General features: G+C 41.6%; 1 protein-coding gene across 2 annotated transcripts in view; it reads left to right on the top strand.

The window, feature by feature from the left end:
• The window catches only part of LOC143352708 (uncharacterized), a 59,938-nt gene that overhangs the window by 36,043 nt on the left and 8,243 nt on the right, over positions 1-15,652 (top strand). For both annotated transcript variants that reach the window (XR_013081991.1, XM_076785414.1), the window contains exon 5: positions 14,927-15,149. Coding sequence is in view for 1 of the 2 variants with exons in the window: in XM_076785414.1 (XP_076641529.1) it covers positions 14,927-15,149 (223 nt within the window). In the remaining variant the exon portion in view is untranslated. The remainder of the gene's footprint in view (positions 1-14,926; positions 15,150-15,652) is intronic.

Raw genomic sequence — 15,652 nt, 5'->3', positions numbered from 1 at the left:
TATCTCATAACTTCTACAAGAAATCGGCATTTCAAAATTGTTTTTTCTTTTAAAACTTTGGTTTCGAAGCTAAAAATTCTGAAAAAACTCATAGATGTGCGGTCTAATAGCTAAAATATGCCTGATTTTTGCAGAATTTTCGATTGAAAAGGATGGGAGAAATTACGAAAAAACCTGATTTTCTTTCTGACTCCATTACCACCTCCCGTGTCGACGTATAGGGTTGAAAATGGGCACAAAATATTTTCTTTGGATAAGCTATCGAACGGCCTATTGCGACTTCAACTTGGTTTGGGGGCACTTTTGACCTCCTTATCCGCTTACACTCTTTCCAACCAAAAATAACAACATATACCCGATATTGTTGTCATTAAGTGCTAGAAAGCGTTCGCTCGCTCGATCCGATACATTTTGCGACCCTCGAAAACGGCCGAGAATAATGCTAATTGCAAGTTGCGCTTCGAACCGAGCCGTTAATCGGCCATAAGGGACCGCTCGAGGCAATCTTCCGTGGCGATTGTTGCTTTCGCGATATTCCATTGGCCGCGGTATCGGCAGTGAAATCTGTGCCAGTTAATTACATAAATCTGTGAATGGCAGTCTCATTTTTCCGAGGCCACCGCTGGTCGACAACGCCGGGCAGATAACACGGTATCAGAAACATTGTGCACAATTACGTAGAGAAGCGGCCGCCCTGTTAGGCGAATCGACACCGGCGTAACGAACGTATCGACAAGATCGGCTCCAATAATTGCGTGTCTGCGTAGATAGAAAACGAGAATCGGAGCGAGGAGTGACAGAAGCGGACGAATGGATGCATAACTCGATTCGTTTAACTATTTCCGTCTTGAACAGATTAATCAGGGAGTACCTTCTTGCCGTTTGAGATTAGCGTAGCAGCTAATCGAGACACGTTCCTTCTTCGGTCAATTGTAGACTGCCGATCAACATCAAAAGTGTCTGCACTGGTCTGCATTCAATTGCGACAGATAGAAGACATTTTTTACCTCTTCTTTAACGACCCTTATAAATTGAAAGTATCGACGAACGGGCGGTGGATTTTTCTATAGGCCAGGTGGGATGAAGTATACCTTATCTAGTTTCATAAAGGCATCAAAATCCTCATTTAACCCTGCATATAATTTTGGGCTTCAAGGGTTGAAGCAGTTCCAAGCCTCCTGAAGAACTGCTAAACCTGCGGTCACCATTCAAGTATAATATCGACGCACACGACCATTGCGGATAAGACTATAGCATACTATTCTCAGCGGTGCCAAAACGGAACGGTCAGAGTCGTCAAATGTAACAATTTCACGAGAATGACCAGGGATAAAGACTTCGCGAATCGGTGCGGAACGCAATTGTTATGTGAAGCCAACAGGACAAATATTATGTATACACGATCAGAAATACAAATATATATATATATATATGCAGGTCGATGCGTGTGTTTGTGCGTGCGTGGTCACACATCGGCAGGGGAGTGTGTACGCGTTCGTGCACATAGACGGAACACGAAGAGCCGAGGAACCGACGGGTTGGCTAAGCTAAAGCAATAATAAGCCATAAGCGCAGTCTTTGCATAGAATGCCGGGTAATGAGGTGGAGTCGAGAGCGGAGTCTGGCCGCACCCTTACCTTGCCTTCTGACGACGCTGCACTCCGTGGCCGACCCACCTATCCGAGGAGCCACGGGAACGATGACGATGACGACGGGGACGATCACGAAGATTACAACATCTTCTCTCTGGCTCTGTGCGCCGGGTATACCATCGGAGAGAAATAAATTATTATATTTATGAAAATACACGCGGCGGCGCGCGGGCACGGCGCGCGGGCCGAGGCCGGGCCTCGCGTGTTTTCTTATGTGTATAGCGGGCAACGAGACACACGGAGGTGGGACCCCTCGAGCGCCGACTTCTACCTTCTACCTTCTACCTTCCACCGATCACTTGACTTCGACTTTTGTCTTTCCTGATCGTCGGTCTGCATTGCACCACGCCCGTACAGTTTCGATCAGAAGTGACGGCTCCGATCGAGCCATTCGGGCGAAAGTTTCCGGCTCGAATCGGCTCTCGGCTCCGACTATCTTCTAATATACGATTTAGGGTGGTAACGTGAACCATCAGTTTTATATTTCTTCCGAAAATCTGATTCATAATTCAGATTTCATGGATTTATGACAAAAATGTCTCGGGAAAATTCCAAACAGCGAAGAGATTACAAACATTTGAGGATGTTAATACATTACTGCAAAATTATCTAGAGAAACGTACAACAAGCTGCGCGTCGTTTAAAAAATTACAGTAGATTGATCTAACATCACGGTGAACTGTAAGTTCTTGTCTTCTTCGAAGAACTTGAACACTGCTGCTCCATATCGATGAGATACTGATGATCCTCTACCTTTTTCTCCGAGGATTATTGGATCTTCTTACCGTCTGTTAATTATTTTGATTTTTGCTATCGCGCAGGCGTTACTAGCAGAATAGAATAGAATGCTTCACTCCCGCTTGCTAATACTTTAGCATACAGACAGAAAAACACTAAAATAAAATAAACTATAAAATAAACGGAAAGAAAAAAACAAAAATACGCTCCGAGCTGTTACTATTACACAATATCCATCAATAAGGAATCAATAATTCAGCGATGAAATTGACAACAGGGCTACTGTTCCGATTTCAACAGATCAATACCGAAGTCCCGATGCAATAAACGATAATGCATTATCACGGACTGCTGTTAGACTGTCCTACATCAAGACAAGAATCGTCAACCTACAGATAAGTCGTATAGAACGATCACCGGGACCCCTGCACATACCTTTCGACGAAAACTATTGTTTTCTTTCGTTAAAATTCTTGAACTCGTTGGTTAAATGTTTCCAGACGTTCGTTACACGAACCAGTAATATCTCGTTTTTATCGGAACCACAAACGGCGCAGACGGCATTGTATTACGTGACAGAACTTTATTGGCTAGTTTGAAATAGGTTTCCGGGTAGTTTCTTGCCGCGAAACAAGACGCGTTAGAGAAGCTGACAAACGCGTGTCGCCTTCTCCGGTGAATTTCCAAGCGGATCGTGCCAAAAGTAGATTCGAGTCCGGGTTGTCCCTTTGACTGAACTGCGTTTTCGTCGACGGCCGCGTTGTCTCTTATGGCCGACAAGTTGATTTACGCATAAATGCGACACAACAATCGCGGTTCAGTGCCACGACGCCTCTCGCACCGAAATGGTCAAGGTAACCTGGCTAATAGAGACGAATAATCTTCCAGGAAGGAATTCAGAGTTACGGCCAACACTTAATTAGCCGAATCGCGAACGTCGTAGTCGCGTGCAGAATTTCCCTTATAGAATTCTTACTTAGATATGATGGCTAGACTACGGATCTTTATGCGAAATAAAAATGTTCTGCGTCGTTTACGAGGTACCGCAACAAAATCAAAATTCGTTTCTCACTTTATTGAACGACGGACGTGTTCGACTATGACAGTCATACCTGCATCCACTCAAATTCTTAAGTACCAATTTTTTTTATCCATTTTTGACCCCATTTCATTGAGATTTTAATCTTCTTCCTGAACTCGATAGAAATCATTTAAACAGACCTGCCACTCGACACTCGAGGGTTAATAATTTCAATAAGTTGATGACGATGTACCAACACTCTTACATCCCATTGATTTTTCTACCGTTTCATGTTTCAGCTACGCGCCGTCCCCATAAATTCATAAAATCCGCAGTCTAACCACGTATAACGACGTCAAAGAAAACAGTGATTGTCACTTGAAATCGTAGACGAATAACGGTTCGCCTAATTTGTTTCTACGGAGCATGAAAATTACGCTAAGACATTGAAACTCACATCGAAGCATAGTATGACAAAGTGGTACTCGGTAAAGTAAATAAAAGGGGTGTAGGAAACTTAGTTGCCAGTAAAATTATGGTAAATCCGGCCGGTGAACGGTCACTGACAATTAGATCGGGGCAGTGTTCATTTAAGACCGATTCCATATAGTCGAGTCCTTGTAGTACGGCACCAACTGAACGTTAAAGGTGTTCAGCGTTCGGTCGCCGTCATTCATGAGTTACCACGAACTCGATTACGGCTACCGAACGAACTCAAACGCATCAGATAATCCATTAAGATCAGGAGAGCTCGAGGAGAGCTGGCTGATCGCCGGGGACAGATTACTTTTCCGTCGGGCAAAACCCGGGAGCCACGAATCCGCTCGACGAGATTGTCGAGGCAGTCGTACAACAGTTCGCTCGCTTTGTCCACGTGCCCAGTACCCACACTACTTCGGCTGTGTGTGCGTGTGCGTGTGCTGACGACTCTATACAGTGTGTACAATATGTCAATAAAATCGACAAACACGCATGTGTGTTCGGTAACGCGTTTTGTTTAGACTGCGGTGCTTCGACAGAAATTCTGTCACTGAATATGAGATTCAGAAATTCAGTCACTGAGATAAGCAATAATTTTTCAAAGAATTCTACTAAATTTTTGTCACAGGAAATCTTGTCGATTCTATCCGTGATTTTTCGCTGCTTCTGAAAACCCTTGAAATCTATTTTAATCTTGCTGCATTTCGCCGCAGCTCTTCAGTTTCGAAAATGAAATTTGGAAAATCTTTCATCTTTGCTTCCGGAATTTTGATTTTTTATCATTGTTGCAATCTCTATTCGGAATATTCATTTACTTGCTCGAAATGCTGTGCTGAATTCGCGTTAGGTGCATCAGTCGAACATGAAACGAACTTTTGGGGGAGCCTAATACATCGATGATTGCTATGCCACGTCATAGTATAAGGTTCGCTTCGGTGACTAATAAGGTACGGAGGATCGCAATTCGTCTCGCAAATAGTGACTTAATTGAAGTAAATGAAATTACTAATACTACGAATGACCAGTCATCCGGCACCATTTTGTCAGTTTTACACCACGAAATTAATTAAGATGGGATAACGAGGAACGAATGATGGTGAAGGTGCTAGAACTATAGTCTTTAACACTGTCATATCCAAGCCATTTTTCTAAGGTTTAAAATCTTGGACTTAAGTGATTACTACCTTTTGATGTCAATAAAGATTCAACAAAAGGACTATTGAAAGTTCTTTGTCATTACTCAGGATTGATGAGTAAGAAATTCGAAAGTGTGACACGAGGTTGCCGAGTAAGAGACTCAAGGGACGTATGCATAATTTCGCACAAGAGTTACAGATTTTTAGAATAAAGGTTAAGCAAATGTGGGGTTAGCTACTTTTCTATATATTTCTCTCGTTTTCTACAATCCATATAGACTGCATCTGATGCATTTTTATTTTTTCCACAAAAATCAGCGGTACACATATTTAAAACAATTGAAAGATTAAAAGGAGCCAAGGATTATTAACCCCCGTACGTTCCTCAGGACGACAATTCGCCCATTTACGATTTTTGCATGTCGTAAAACGATTGTTTTCTTTCTGCGTTGTGAGATGTGTTTCTTAGGCATGTGACGTTAGAAATGAAACATAATTTGTTGATTTTAAATGTAAAACAAAAATGGGTGAAATATTCTCTTAGACTCAGTCGTGCAATTATTTCTGAGAAGCGTGTCAGAGTTAGACGAAGGTAGAATATTCTATGAATTTCTTGTGCTCCGTTTCGTGCAATTTATTCGGAAAATGTTTAACTTACATATCAAGTAAGAGACCTGGTATAAACACCGGAGCGAGACGAAAAGCAAAAGCCAAATTGAACAAAGAGCTCGTATCCCCCCGCGGACCGTTACGAGATCCTGATGTCTTTGTTCCGAAAAGTAACTGTCAAAGTCGGGAGGTGCACGCGCCGTAGAGAGCGTGTCGCCGTCATTGTCGTCATCGTAGTCGTCGCACGCGTCGTGCATGTGCATCGCGACGACCCGGTGCGTGTGATCCTTCCTCGCCTGATTCGTATGGGTGTGCCTGCGCAATGCACCGCACGTGAACACCAATTTCGTGCATAACCGCTTTGTGTGCGTTACCGACTAACGAAGGGAATGCTTTCATACTTTCATATGAGATTGTTCCAAAAAATCTTTTTATTTCATTTTATTGATTCCCGTTATATTCATCTACGACTATTAACTCGTCACTATTATATTAGAAGAACGTAAAGGAATTATGGTGAACGGGTACCTAACTGCTTGCGTAGGAGTTAAACGACTGTAATTATTTTATTTTTTTTTTTTATTTAAGCAATTTTAATCTCAGTCGAGACTATTTTGCATTACATTATATGCAATTACGAAAATGCAGGATTAACTTTAATTTTTAATTTTTTACTTTTTTTTATGTGATCCTGTAGATGTTGGCGAGAAAATGCCGAAAATCCACGTTTCAATCCCAGGAGATGAACTAGTGATCTCCTAGGATCGAAACATGGATTTTCGGTATTTTCTCGCCAAAATCTACAGGATCACATACAAAAAAGTAAAGAATTTCTGATTTCCTGCGGTAAAGTTTAACCAAAACGCAGACGATTATATATAGATACAAATATCGTAGAAAATAGTAGAAAATCGTAGAAAATCCTGCCTTTCATATCCGTATGGTCACTTGGAAATTCTACTGTTGTCGCAGCTCAACTATAAACACACTAAAGGAACACGCTCTCATTGCTTTTACCGCAGCGTAAACGTAAACGCACCCTCGCTCGAAAACGAAACAATTTTTTCGCACAACGTAATGAAAAAGAAACGAGGGGCGGGGGGGGGGGGACATACGCGCTCGATTTGAGGGGGAGGGACAAAGAGCCAGACGGAAAGAAAGAAAATTGCAAAGGGGGCGAGATAGAGTGAAACTGCGAGAGCGAAGTTCGCACACGTCGATGCGTGGACGAACGTTTGCGTCGCGTGTATGTATGTTGGTCGCGCGCATGCGTTCGGCTTCGGTGTGTGGTTGTCTCTGCGCGCCGTGCGTGTGACCGCGTGCAACACGCACAACGATGCCTAAACACCGACACGACAGGACATGGGGCACAACACACGACGCCAACGGAGATGAGATACATCACGAGACGGGAGACGTATTATTAATGGTGACAGTGGGCGACCCAGGTTGGGCGGGGTGCACGATGCCTGGTCCCACCGATCCGTGGGCCCTGCTTTCGACCTCTTCGTCTCTAACGTCTTATCCTCTCTCCGGGGCCCCACTCTTTCGAACCATTGCCTACATTAACCATCGCACCATAAGGACAACCAGCATTCGGAGCAAATCGCCGGATTTTCTGCTTCGTAATGCCGATTCGCCGCGCGTAATCGATTCGGACGATCCGACAGGCAGTCGCTTCGCCTCCTTCATTTAGCAAGATTTCGATTAACACGTTCGCCACCGGCATACCTTTCGTTGCCCGTCATTGAAATGTGCGACTAAACGCAACGCACCTCCTTTAAGAAATATTGTAAGCATTTAGCAGACGAAGTCGTGGAATCTCGAAATATGCTGTGTACTATGACGTCGGAGAACAAAGTGTGTAAAATTGATCTAACTCTGAACTAGTCAACTGCGGAGTTTAATTTTAAAAGTCCCTCGCGGGCGCGGAATTAAAATCAAACGATGAGGAGTATACACGTCGAACGTAGGCCAAATTCCGCTATTATAAATTTTGCGAAAAAAGTAAAGCAAAATGAGAAAGAACTACATTTTTATTCGATAAGAAATTAACAACTCGTTAACGTCAACCGCACCGCAATAGAGTTTTCAATTGACGTGTATACGTATCTTCTGAAAAGTCGCAGATTTTCTTACGGGGACAAGGATTCGTTGCCTGTAAAAAATCATAGATAATGTGTTAATAGTGGTAGATAATGTCTTAACATTGTATAATTTCGTACATTTTAAAACGGCATTACCTGTTCGGTACAAGAAGAACTCAACAAAAATGAACAGTCAATTGAATCTATTCATCAATATACTGAGGATTTTTATTTTCTTTCAATCTTCCAACTGTGTTAACCTTTTGCACTCGAAGCTGTTTTGATTGGAAAGCCAAGGTGTTTTTTCTGACCTAGAATATTTCCATTGTAAATGATCAATTTCCTTTTATGCACACGAAGTTCATTGCTGTTAAGGTCGACTTATACTATCCGCACAACCACGGAATGTATTCGCTCAGCATCGATCAGACTTCAAGTATTAGGGTGACCCATACGTAATCAATTATTTTGAAATCTAAAACAAACTTTGTAGTAAATTCAAGTTTTTATTTCTTAATTTATTATATAATCTCCATCATTATCAAGGACAGTTTGCCATCTTTCCTGCAAATTTTCAATCCCCCTCTTATAGATAGGTTTAGGGGTTGATATTGCGGTTTGATTTGCAGAAAGCCATTGCTTGGAGCGCTTTATGTTATCATAAAGAATCCATTTTTCATCTCCGGTAACGATTCTGCTAACAAATGGATCTCTACAAAATCTGGATAGCAATGAAGTGCAAATTGATCGACGAATATTCTTGTTGGTCTCAGATAATTGATGCGGTACCCATATTCCTTGCCTATATGCCTTTCCCATTTCGTGTAGGTGCCTTTGTATAGTTGACCATGTGGACCGAAGGCTCTCGATAATTCTTGTATACTTAATTTTGGATCAGCTCCACTAGAGATTTTAGGGTGTCATTATCAAATTCAACTGGTCGTCCACTTCGAGGCCTGTCAGAGAGATCATAATCACCAGCAGCAAACCTTCTGAACCAACGTTGACACTTGTTAACCTTCAGTACATCTCCATAAACATCGCAAATTTTCTTTGTTTTGTTACCGTTGCATTAAATCCCGGAATTGCATTGATCCTCGGAATTCTTTGCAAATAATTGATTACTTGTGGGTACCCCTAATATTATTCTGAAACGAAACCGGTCCGTGTCTCAGCGAATAGTATAAGTGCTAACAACGCTTTCTATCAATTTCTTAGATGCGAACATAGCGATGTAAAAATTGTTTTAAGCAATAGCAGTTTTTCGTGGGGCCTCAGAGTCGTCATTCGAGTGTTAAGCCTAAGGGCTAAGCCTTGCTTATCAATTTCTTAAACATTATCGCATTCAACGTCTATTACCCGGTACATTAAAACGGAAAAAAAGGCTAATGAACATTTACCGCCTCGTCGAGAGCAGAGGAGCCTCGTTATCGCTCGTCGATCGGCATTCGAGGCCCGCGAAAATTATTTCCCCAAAACAATGGCTGCTCGGTTCGATGAGGGGGTGGAAGCCGCGGGAAGCATTCGAACACCGCAGAAAAAGTTGCCGGTTGCATTCTACACGCTATTAAAACGCCGGCCGAGGTGGGGGAATAAGATCGTAGTGCAAGTAGTAACTAATTCCCGATGGTATTCTAAATGCCGAGCGCGAAGTTTCTCGCTCGATTCTGGAAATGTCACGTTCCAGGGACGCTGCATCCGCCAGCGTAACGGAATTCCCGGAGTGCCGGGGTTGCACACAGCGTCAGGCAGCCTCGCAGCCTCGCGGTGCATCGCGGCGCATCGAGAAACGCCGTCGTTTAATCGACGAGCAGCCGGTTGAATTAGCCGCGGCAATCGGCGTGCGTAAATCACGCGCGGAATCGTTAATTAGCTGGCGGGAACTTACAAGCTTTCTGGAAAATGTCAGCGACCGGGTAGCCAAACGGCCTGACAGTCGCAAAAAGACGTTTCGGCACGAGCGAGATCTCCGTCTCGTCGAATCGTCTAGCGATATCGGGCCGCGTGACATAATTTGTCGAGACTTTTCTTTTTACCCCTCCCGGCGCATTTATCACCGTTCGGAGAATTCGCGTGTGCTCGAACCAACCGCGTCGCAACGCGGTGGCAGATTTGGCTGCGCGGATAACCGCACGCAGCCCATTAGCATCGACTCGAATCAAATTTCCTTGTACGCACGCCGCTCTCTGCTCGACTGACTTATTGTGCGTGACGCATGCATGTTCGTTCGCTCGACTCGAGCAGAGATTCGGTTCTTTTTTTAGCGGACGAGATCGAGCCAGCCCCGGCCGAACCCATTTTACGATAGAACAGCGACCCGATGATTGCATCGTGGTTGCAACAAGTTGCAGCAATCAAAATCATTTAATAACGGACGCTTTCTAGAGAGATTCGAGGCTTTCGCGCCCCGACGTCGTTGCATTTCGAAAATCTTTCCGAGAACAACCTATGACCCCTCAGGACTGGAGCGGCCGCTTTGAGGCGCCACAAAAAATTGCTATATCGTTGTTCAAAAATATTTTTTACATTATGGCACCCTGCGGTTCTTCGCGACACCAGAAACATTTTCTGTACACTGATAGTTTCATTAGCTCTTTCGGAACGTTCGGATTTCGTAACCCTGACTGCTTCAACGCGTCTCGGTAAATTTTTACAAAATTTTTTGGCAGGTTTCTAAGGAAAACGGTATGTACCCTGTGGGCTTATTCCAAATAGATTGTAAAGGCTCAATCAAAGTTTGATAAACAGCCTGCGGATCTTTATGCGGAGTACTTGTGCATCATTTATGAGAAACAGGAGCCAAGTAAAAAGTTGTTTTTTCTTTACTATAGTAAGCTGAAAATAGTCTAAACTCTCTTGATCTTTTCTCCCGTTTTAAACTGTACCAAAGCATTTTTGTCAAAGATGGGTGAATCAAGTGTCTAGCATTTCGCATGCATTTAATCATTCTGCTCTGATTGCGAACTGAATGTGTCGAGCGTAATTGAATGAAGCTTAATAATCGACGCGGTTAGACGCTGCACTAGATAGTTGTGTGACGCTAATTGCAAGATGGATTACTATTGAAACGGTCGAAAACAATGACTCGATAGTTAATCCACCGGGGGACAGGCATATTCTCGATTCATGCCGTAGCCGCTTTCAGCCGAAACATTGAAATTAATGAAGTCGTCTGACCAGGGCTGAGAGCAGGGTAAATTAGAGATACATGGCAACCATTAGAATACATAACGAGGACGTCATGGTGGGAAGCAGTGCGCGGGTGTGATGATGAATCACTGCCAGCTAGATCACCGCGAAGCACGCCCAGGAATATTATATTAAGTTTACTTATTGTTAGCCAAAATGTTTCGGGTGCCGTTTCTCTTCCCTTTCTCTTTCTTCGTTTAATCCTCTGAATGACTTCGGTTTTTCTACGAAACGCATTCGAGCAAATGGAGGGGACTGGCAAGAATAAAAAGTTCTGAATCAAGATTTCTTTCATAATTCTTCCTTCTTTGTTGTTCTACCGATCTTTCGTATAGTAGGACAATTTTTATAAATTTTCTTCTCTGGTAGCCACAGAAAACGAGTAATTATAAACTCTGTTGAAGTCCTTTTATTGCTCGTTAGAATCTCGTCACAAACCACTGCTATCAGTCGAAAATATCAAGGTTAGTTTCGAGAGACAGATATTATTATCATTATCATTATTATTATTGCTGCAATGTCTTTTTGCTGGACTTCTTTATATATTTAGAACAAAAAATGAGATAGTAAAAGAATAATAAAAACATTCAAAGCACGTCAACACACATGTTGGTAATTTGAACAATTCTTTATAAACTGATCCTGTGACGATTCTCGCTAATAAAACTTTTCAGAAATTTTAATGGTCGTACTTCGAGATTTTGCAATCAAAAGAACGGTAAATGTGTTAAAGATTATAAAATGATTAAAAACATCACAGTACGCGAATTAAAACATTGTCGTTTCTCAGATCAGTCATGATAACGGTGCACGTTTTTTCACTGAAATTCCAACAAGCAATACTGCTTATTATGATAATAATGTGTTGGGTTGCTGCATAAATTGTGTCCGCCACTTCGTTTGTATAGTTTGTCGATGAGCGACACACATGTATTATACATTAATCCAAATGCAATTATTAATACTGATTGATCTTACTGCGAGCAACTTCAAGGAGGGCAGCAAGAACCGCAAACTATAATTATTATAATAGAACTTCCCCGTGAGAGAACACTGTCACGAATAACGTTGGGAAACGCTGGTTAGAATTTATATATTAAATGTTCGTTAATATTTACACAGAAGCTTACAAGTAAAATATTCATTGATCAACTCATTCCTTTTTCGTGAAAACATTGAACTCGCAATGATACTCGTCACTTGTTTTCTCAACTCTATGGTTGTAATTTCTGGCGACAGTTTGAAACTTGCAACATTATTCACTTTCAACTTAAAAATTCTAATTTATATAAACAATGCAAATTTCTTTCCACCTTTTTGTGCAATACAAAACCACGATTGTTAGAATTGTCTGTTCTCTCTCTTAGTTTGTCTATCGAGCGATACATGGAATATTAATGGTTCACATTTTCGTGTTTCGCCATTCGATAGTATTCGCATTGCTTGAGACGATCCGCGCGGAGATCGGAAAGTAGCGGGTTTGCACGATAAAAATGAACTTTCATGGAAGATAGAGGATCGGGTGGTTTTTTTCTTCTTTTTGTTTTTTTCTCTCTCTCAACGCGTTTCGTTTTCTCTTATTTCTTTCCTCCCCTTCCGGCGGAGTCCTTCGGGTTAGCGTCTCCTCCAGAGTTGAAATATACAAAATGAAATATGAAATAATGGTTCGTGCCTTGTGGCTGGCTAAAGGCACGGGCGCACCCATATCTACGCCCCCATGCGCCTATGTACCTATACGGGACCCTGTGTATGTACGCCGATCCCGTGTAGATATGTACGGCACACCATATACATCCGCCTCGCTCAAGTTTTTCGTTCTTGTCGTGAACAGCTTACGTTCGTATTAACCCTTATCCTTGCTTAATGATATTCTGGGCCTACCATACTGGCATATTGAACGCAACTAAGGCAGATTCCATCGTCGTCTCCGCTCCGGCCAAGCCCTCCTCTCTAATTCGTATCTACTACGCTCCCCCGACCATTTTTACGTGACTTATCCGAGTGCACCGAGGGGCAATTAGGGGCTCAGTCGCATAAGATGAATTAAGAATACACCCCTGGCGGAAAGTATTCGATCGAACGAATCGCGACCGTCCATCACTATTATTACCGGGTAAATTGCCGAGCGCGCACGCACCGCTCGCGCTCGTCTAAATCGGATTCCGTCAATTGATTCGTTATTATTTATTACATGTGACGTACAGAAATAAGTATTCACGTGGAAAAGTATTCGTCACGGCATCTCTAAATTGTATTCAAAGAATCAGATGTAACTTTTCTTGCGTATCAATTAAATCTTCTAATAAATATAAGATAAGCAAGGTAGAAACAGATAGTAGTAACAGGTTTAGACAGAAGTACAAATGGAAATAGGAAGTAGGGATACAGATATACAGTCGGGGACAAAAATAAGTGGACAGTTAGTGGAAACAGGTAAAAATGAAGTTTAGTCGAATTAACATGACTGTTATAAATTTAAGTTTTATTTGTTATATATTCTTGTAGCGTGTAGATTGTTTAGTCAATAATTAAAGTTCATATTTACATCTTTGTGTAAACACGCCGTACCATAACGAAAATGACAGCTATTTATCAGGAGATAAAAATAAGTGGACACTCAATGAAATGCGTAATAAATGGAAGACATAAGAAAATTAGTACTTGGTATTCTCGTTTAGTACTTGGTCATTTTCGTTATGGTACGGCGTGTTTACACAGGATGTAAATATGAACATCAATTATTCGTTAAATAATCTAGACAATATAAGGATACATAACAAATAAAACTTAAGTTTATAACAGTCATGTTAATTCGACTAAACTTCATTTTTACTAACATTTCCACTAACTGTCCATTTATTTTGTCCCCGACTGTATGTATAATTAGTACTACTTAGGATATAGGGTGAAAAATGACTATGTGTGCAAGCGATGGATAAATGTCTATAGAATATACAATATAGCATGAATGGTTAAGATAGAATTGTAATAGTTAGGAAAGTGTAAACCAAGTCCGTTTCAAAGCCATGAGGCTGAAATACACAAATAATAATAATTAAGTCTTGTACGCTTTATATTATTTTTAAGATCTAAACGTATCATAAGGTTCTTGATGGTTTCCTAAATGGTACTGGTATGGTCTCATATGGTTTCTTAAAAACAAAAGTTACAGCGACTTGTCAGAAACAAATGATTCCATCTACAGTAAAATACAATTATCAAGTACCTTTCGTGCTGCAAAACTATTGTTTACTATCTAATTGCGTTTAATTATTCTTGTCTGTTACGCTATCCTTTCGATTCAGGAACAATGGTGAGCACAATAAATTATGTTATTAGTATAATTTATATATTAGTATAATGGGAGTATGTACTCCCATAAATTTTATACTTGACACGTTGACTGCCGCGCGAATCTTGTGTTCCGTGTCACTAACGTTATGACGATAAAAAAAAATACATAAAAAAAGATATTCGAATATTCATGAGTACCGTTTAATATTTTTAATTTCCAATTATTGAGATTTTAAAGATTCACCCATGAGGAATTAATAGACAAATTTATTTCTTTGGGAATGTATCATTTAAAAAATGGCTAAAAATTTGAATAGATAAATTCTTATTATTTTTATAAAGTAATGTGAAATAGTCGCTTTGGTGCTCCGTAATCCTAATGCTGAGCAACTCAATCGGTCGCCGATGACTACAGTCAACGTGTTAAAGGTGTCCGAGCAAATGGATACAGAATTTTAAAAAGATTATGATACTTCGTAACGTGAGTAAACGCTGTACCACTTAGGGGTTAATATTTGTTGCGCTAAGAATCCACGGTATTCTCTCATCGCTCATCCAACTATTCTGTCACGTTACGGAGTGTATGCAGGAACAGCGGTAAGCGTAACGAGGTCGTAAAGGTGTAGCATCCGTATACTACTATATCTTGGAAATGCGATGTCGTCGAAAAAAGAACTGTGGAACGCTCGGCCGCTAACGGACAGGCCGCGTATATTTCAGGAAAGAAATGGCGAGGGTTGACCCCACAGGACAGAAGGCCGTATGTCGAGGAAGCTGAGAGGTTGAGGGTCATACACATGCAGGAACATCCGAACTACAAGTACAGGCCACGACGTAGGAAACACGCGAAACGGACCCCAGGGGCGCCGTCTTCTCCTCCGTCCGCAACCAACACCGCGGGCAATAGGTCCAACCCTGCCGGTACCACGATTCATCATTCCATGTAAGTCGATATCTTCTCTCTCGGTTCGTATCGATTTTTCAAGATCATCCGGCCACGACCGGCGAATTAATCGCGGGCGCAAGTGCACTCCCGGGTCCGGCCAGCGTGATATCCAGATTAATTTTATACGATGTAGATTTTACCGGTGGGGGGGGGGGGAATGACGGTCCCGGTTTAATTTGTTAACGGTGCTGCACGTGAAAAGTCATCACTCTATGGGTGATTTCACTAAAATCACAATAAGAAGAGAATTTATTTGTTGGGCGTAAAAATAATTGCGACTTTTGTCACAAATGAATGTTCTTTTGTTCAAATGAATTGTTGTTCAATATCTAATACGTTCCTGTGTTATTCCATTGTGCAATTCACTCTATTGACTTGTGCAAACGGTTTTTGATCTCGTGGTATCGTGATATCTATTCGACACTGTTGAAACAAACGTGCAAATTCGAGCGACTGAATTTGTTGCGTTCATAATGGGGTTCTTAATTTTTTCGGGTGAA

Source organism: Halictus rubicundus, chromosome 3, assembly GCF_050948215.1.
Source record: "Halictus rubicundus isolate RS-2024b chromosome 3, iyHalRubi1_principal, whole genome shotgun sequence".
NCBI classification, from domain to species: Eukaryota; Metazoa; Arthropoda; class Insecta; order Hymenoptera; family Halictidae; genus Halictus; species Halictus rubicundus.
The sequence above is the reverse complement of the archived record's forward strand: the minus strand, read 5'-3'. Positions and strand labels throughout refer to the sequence as shown.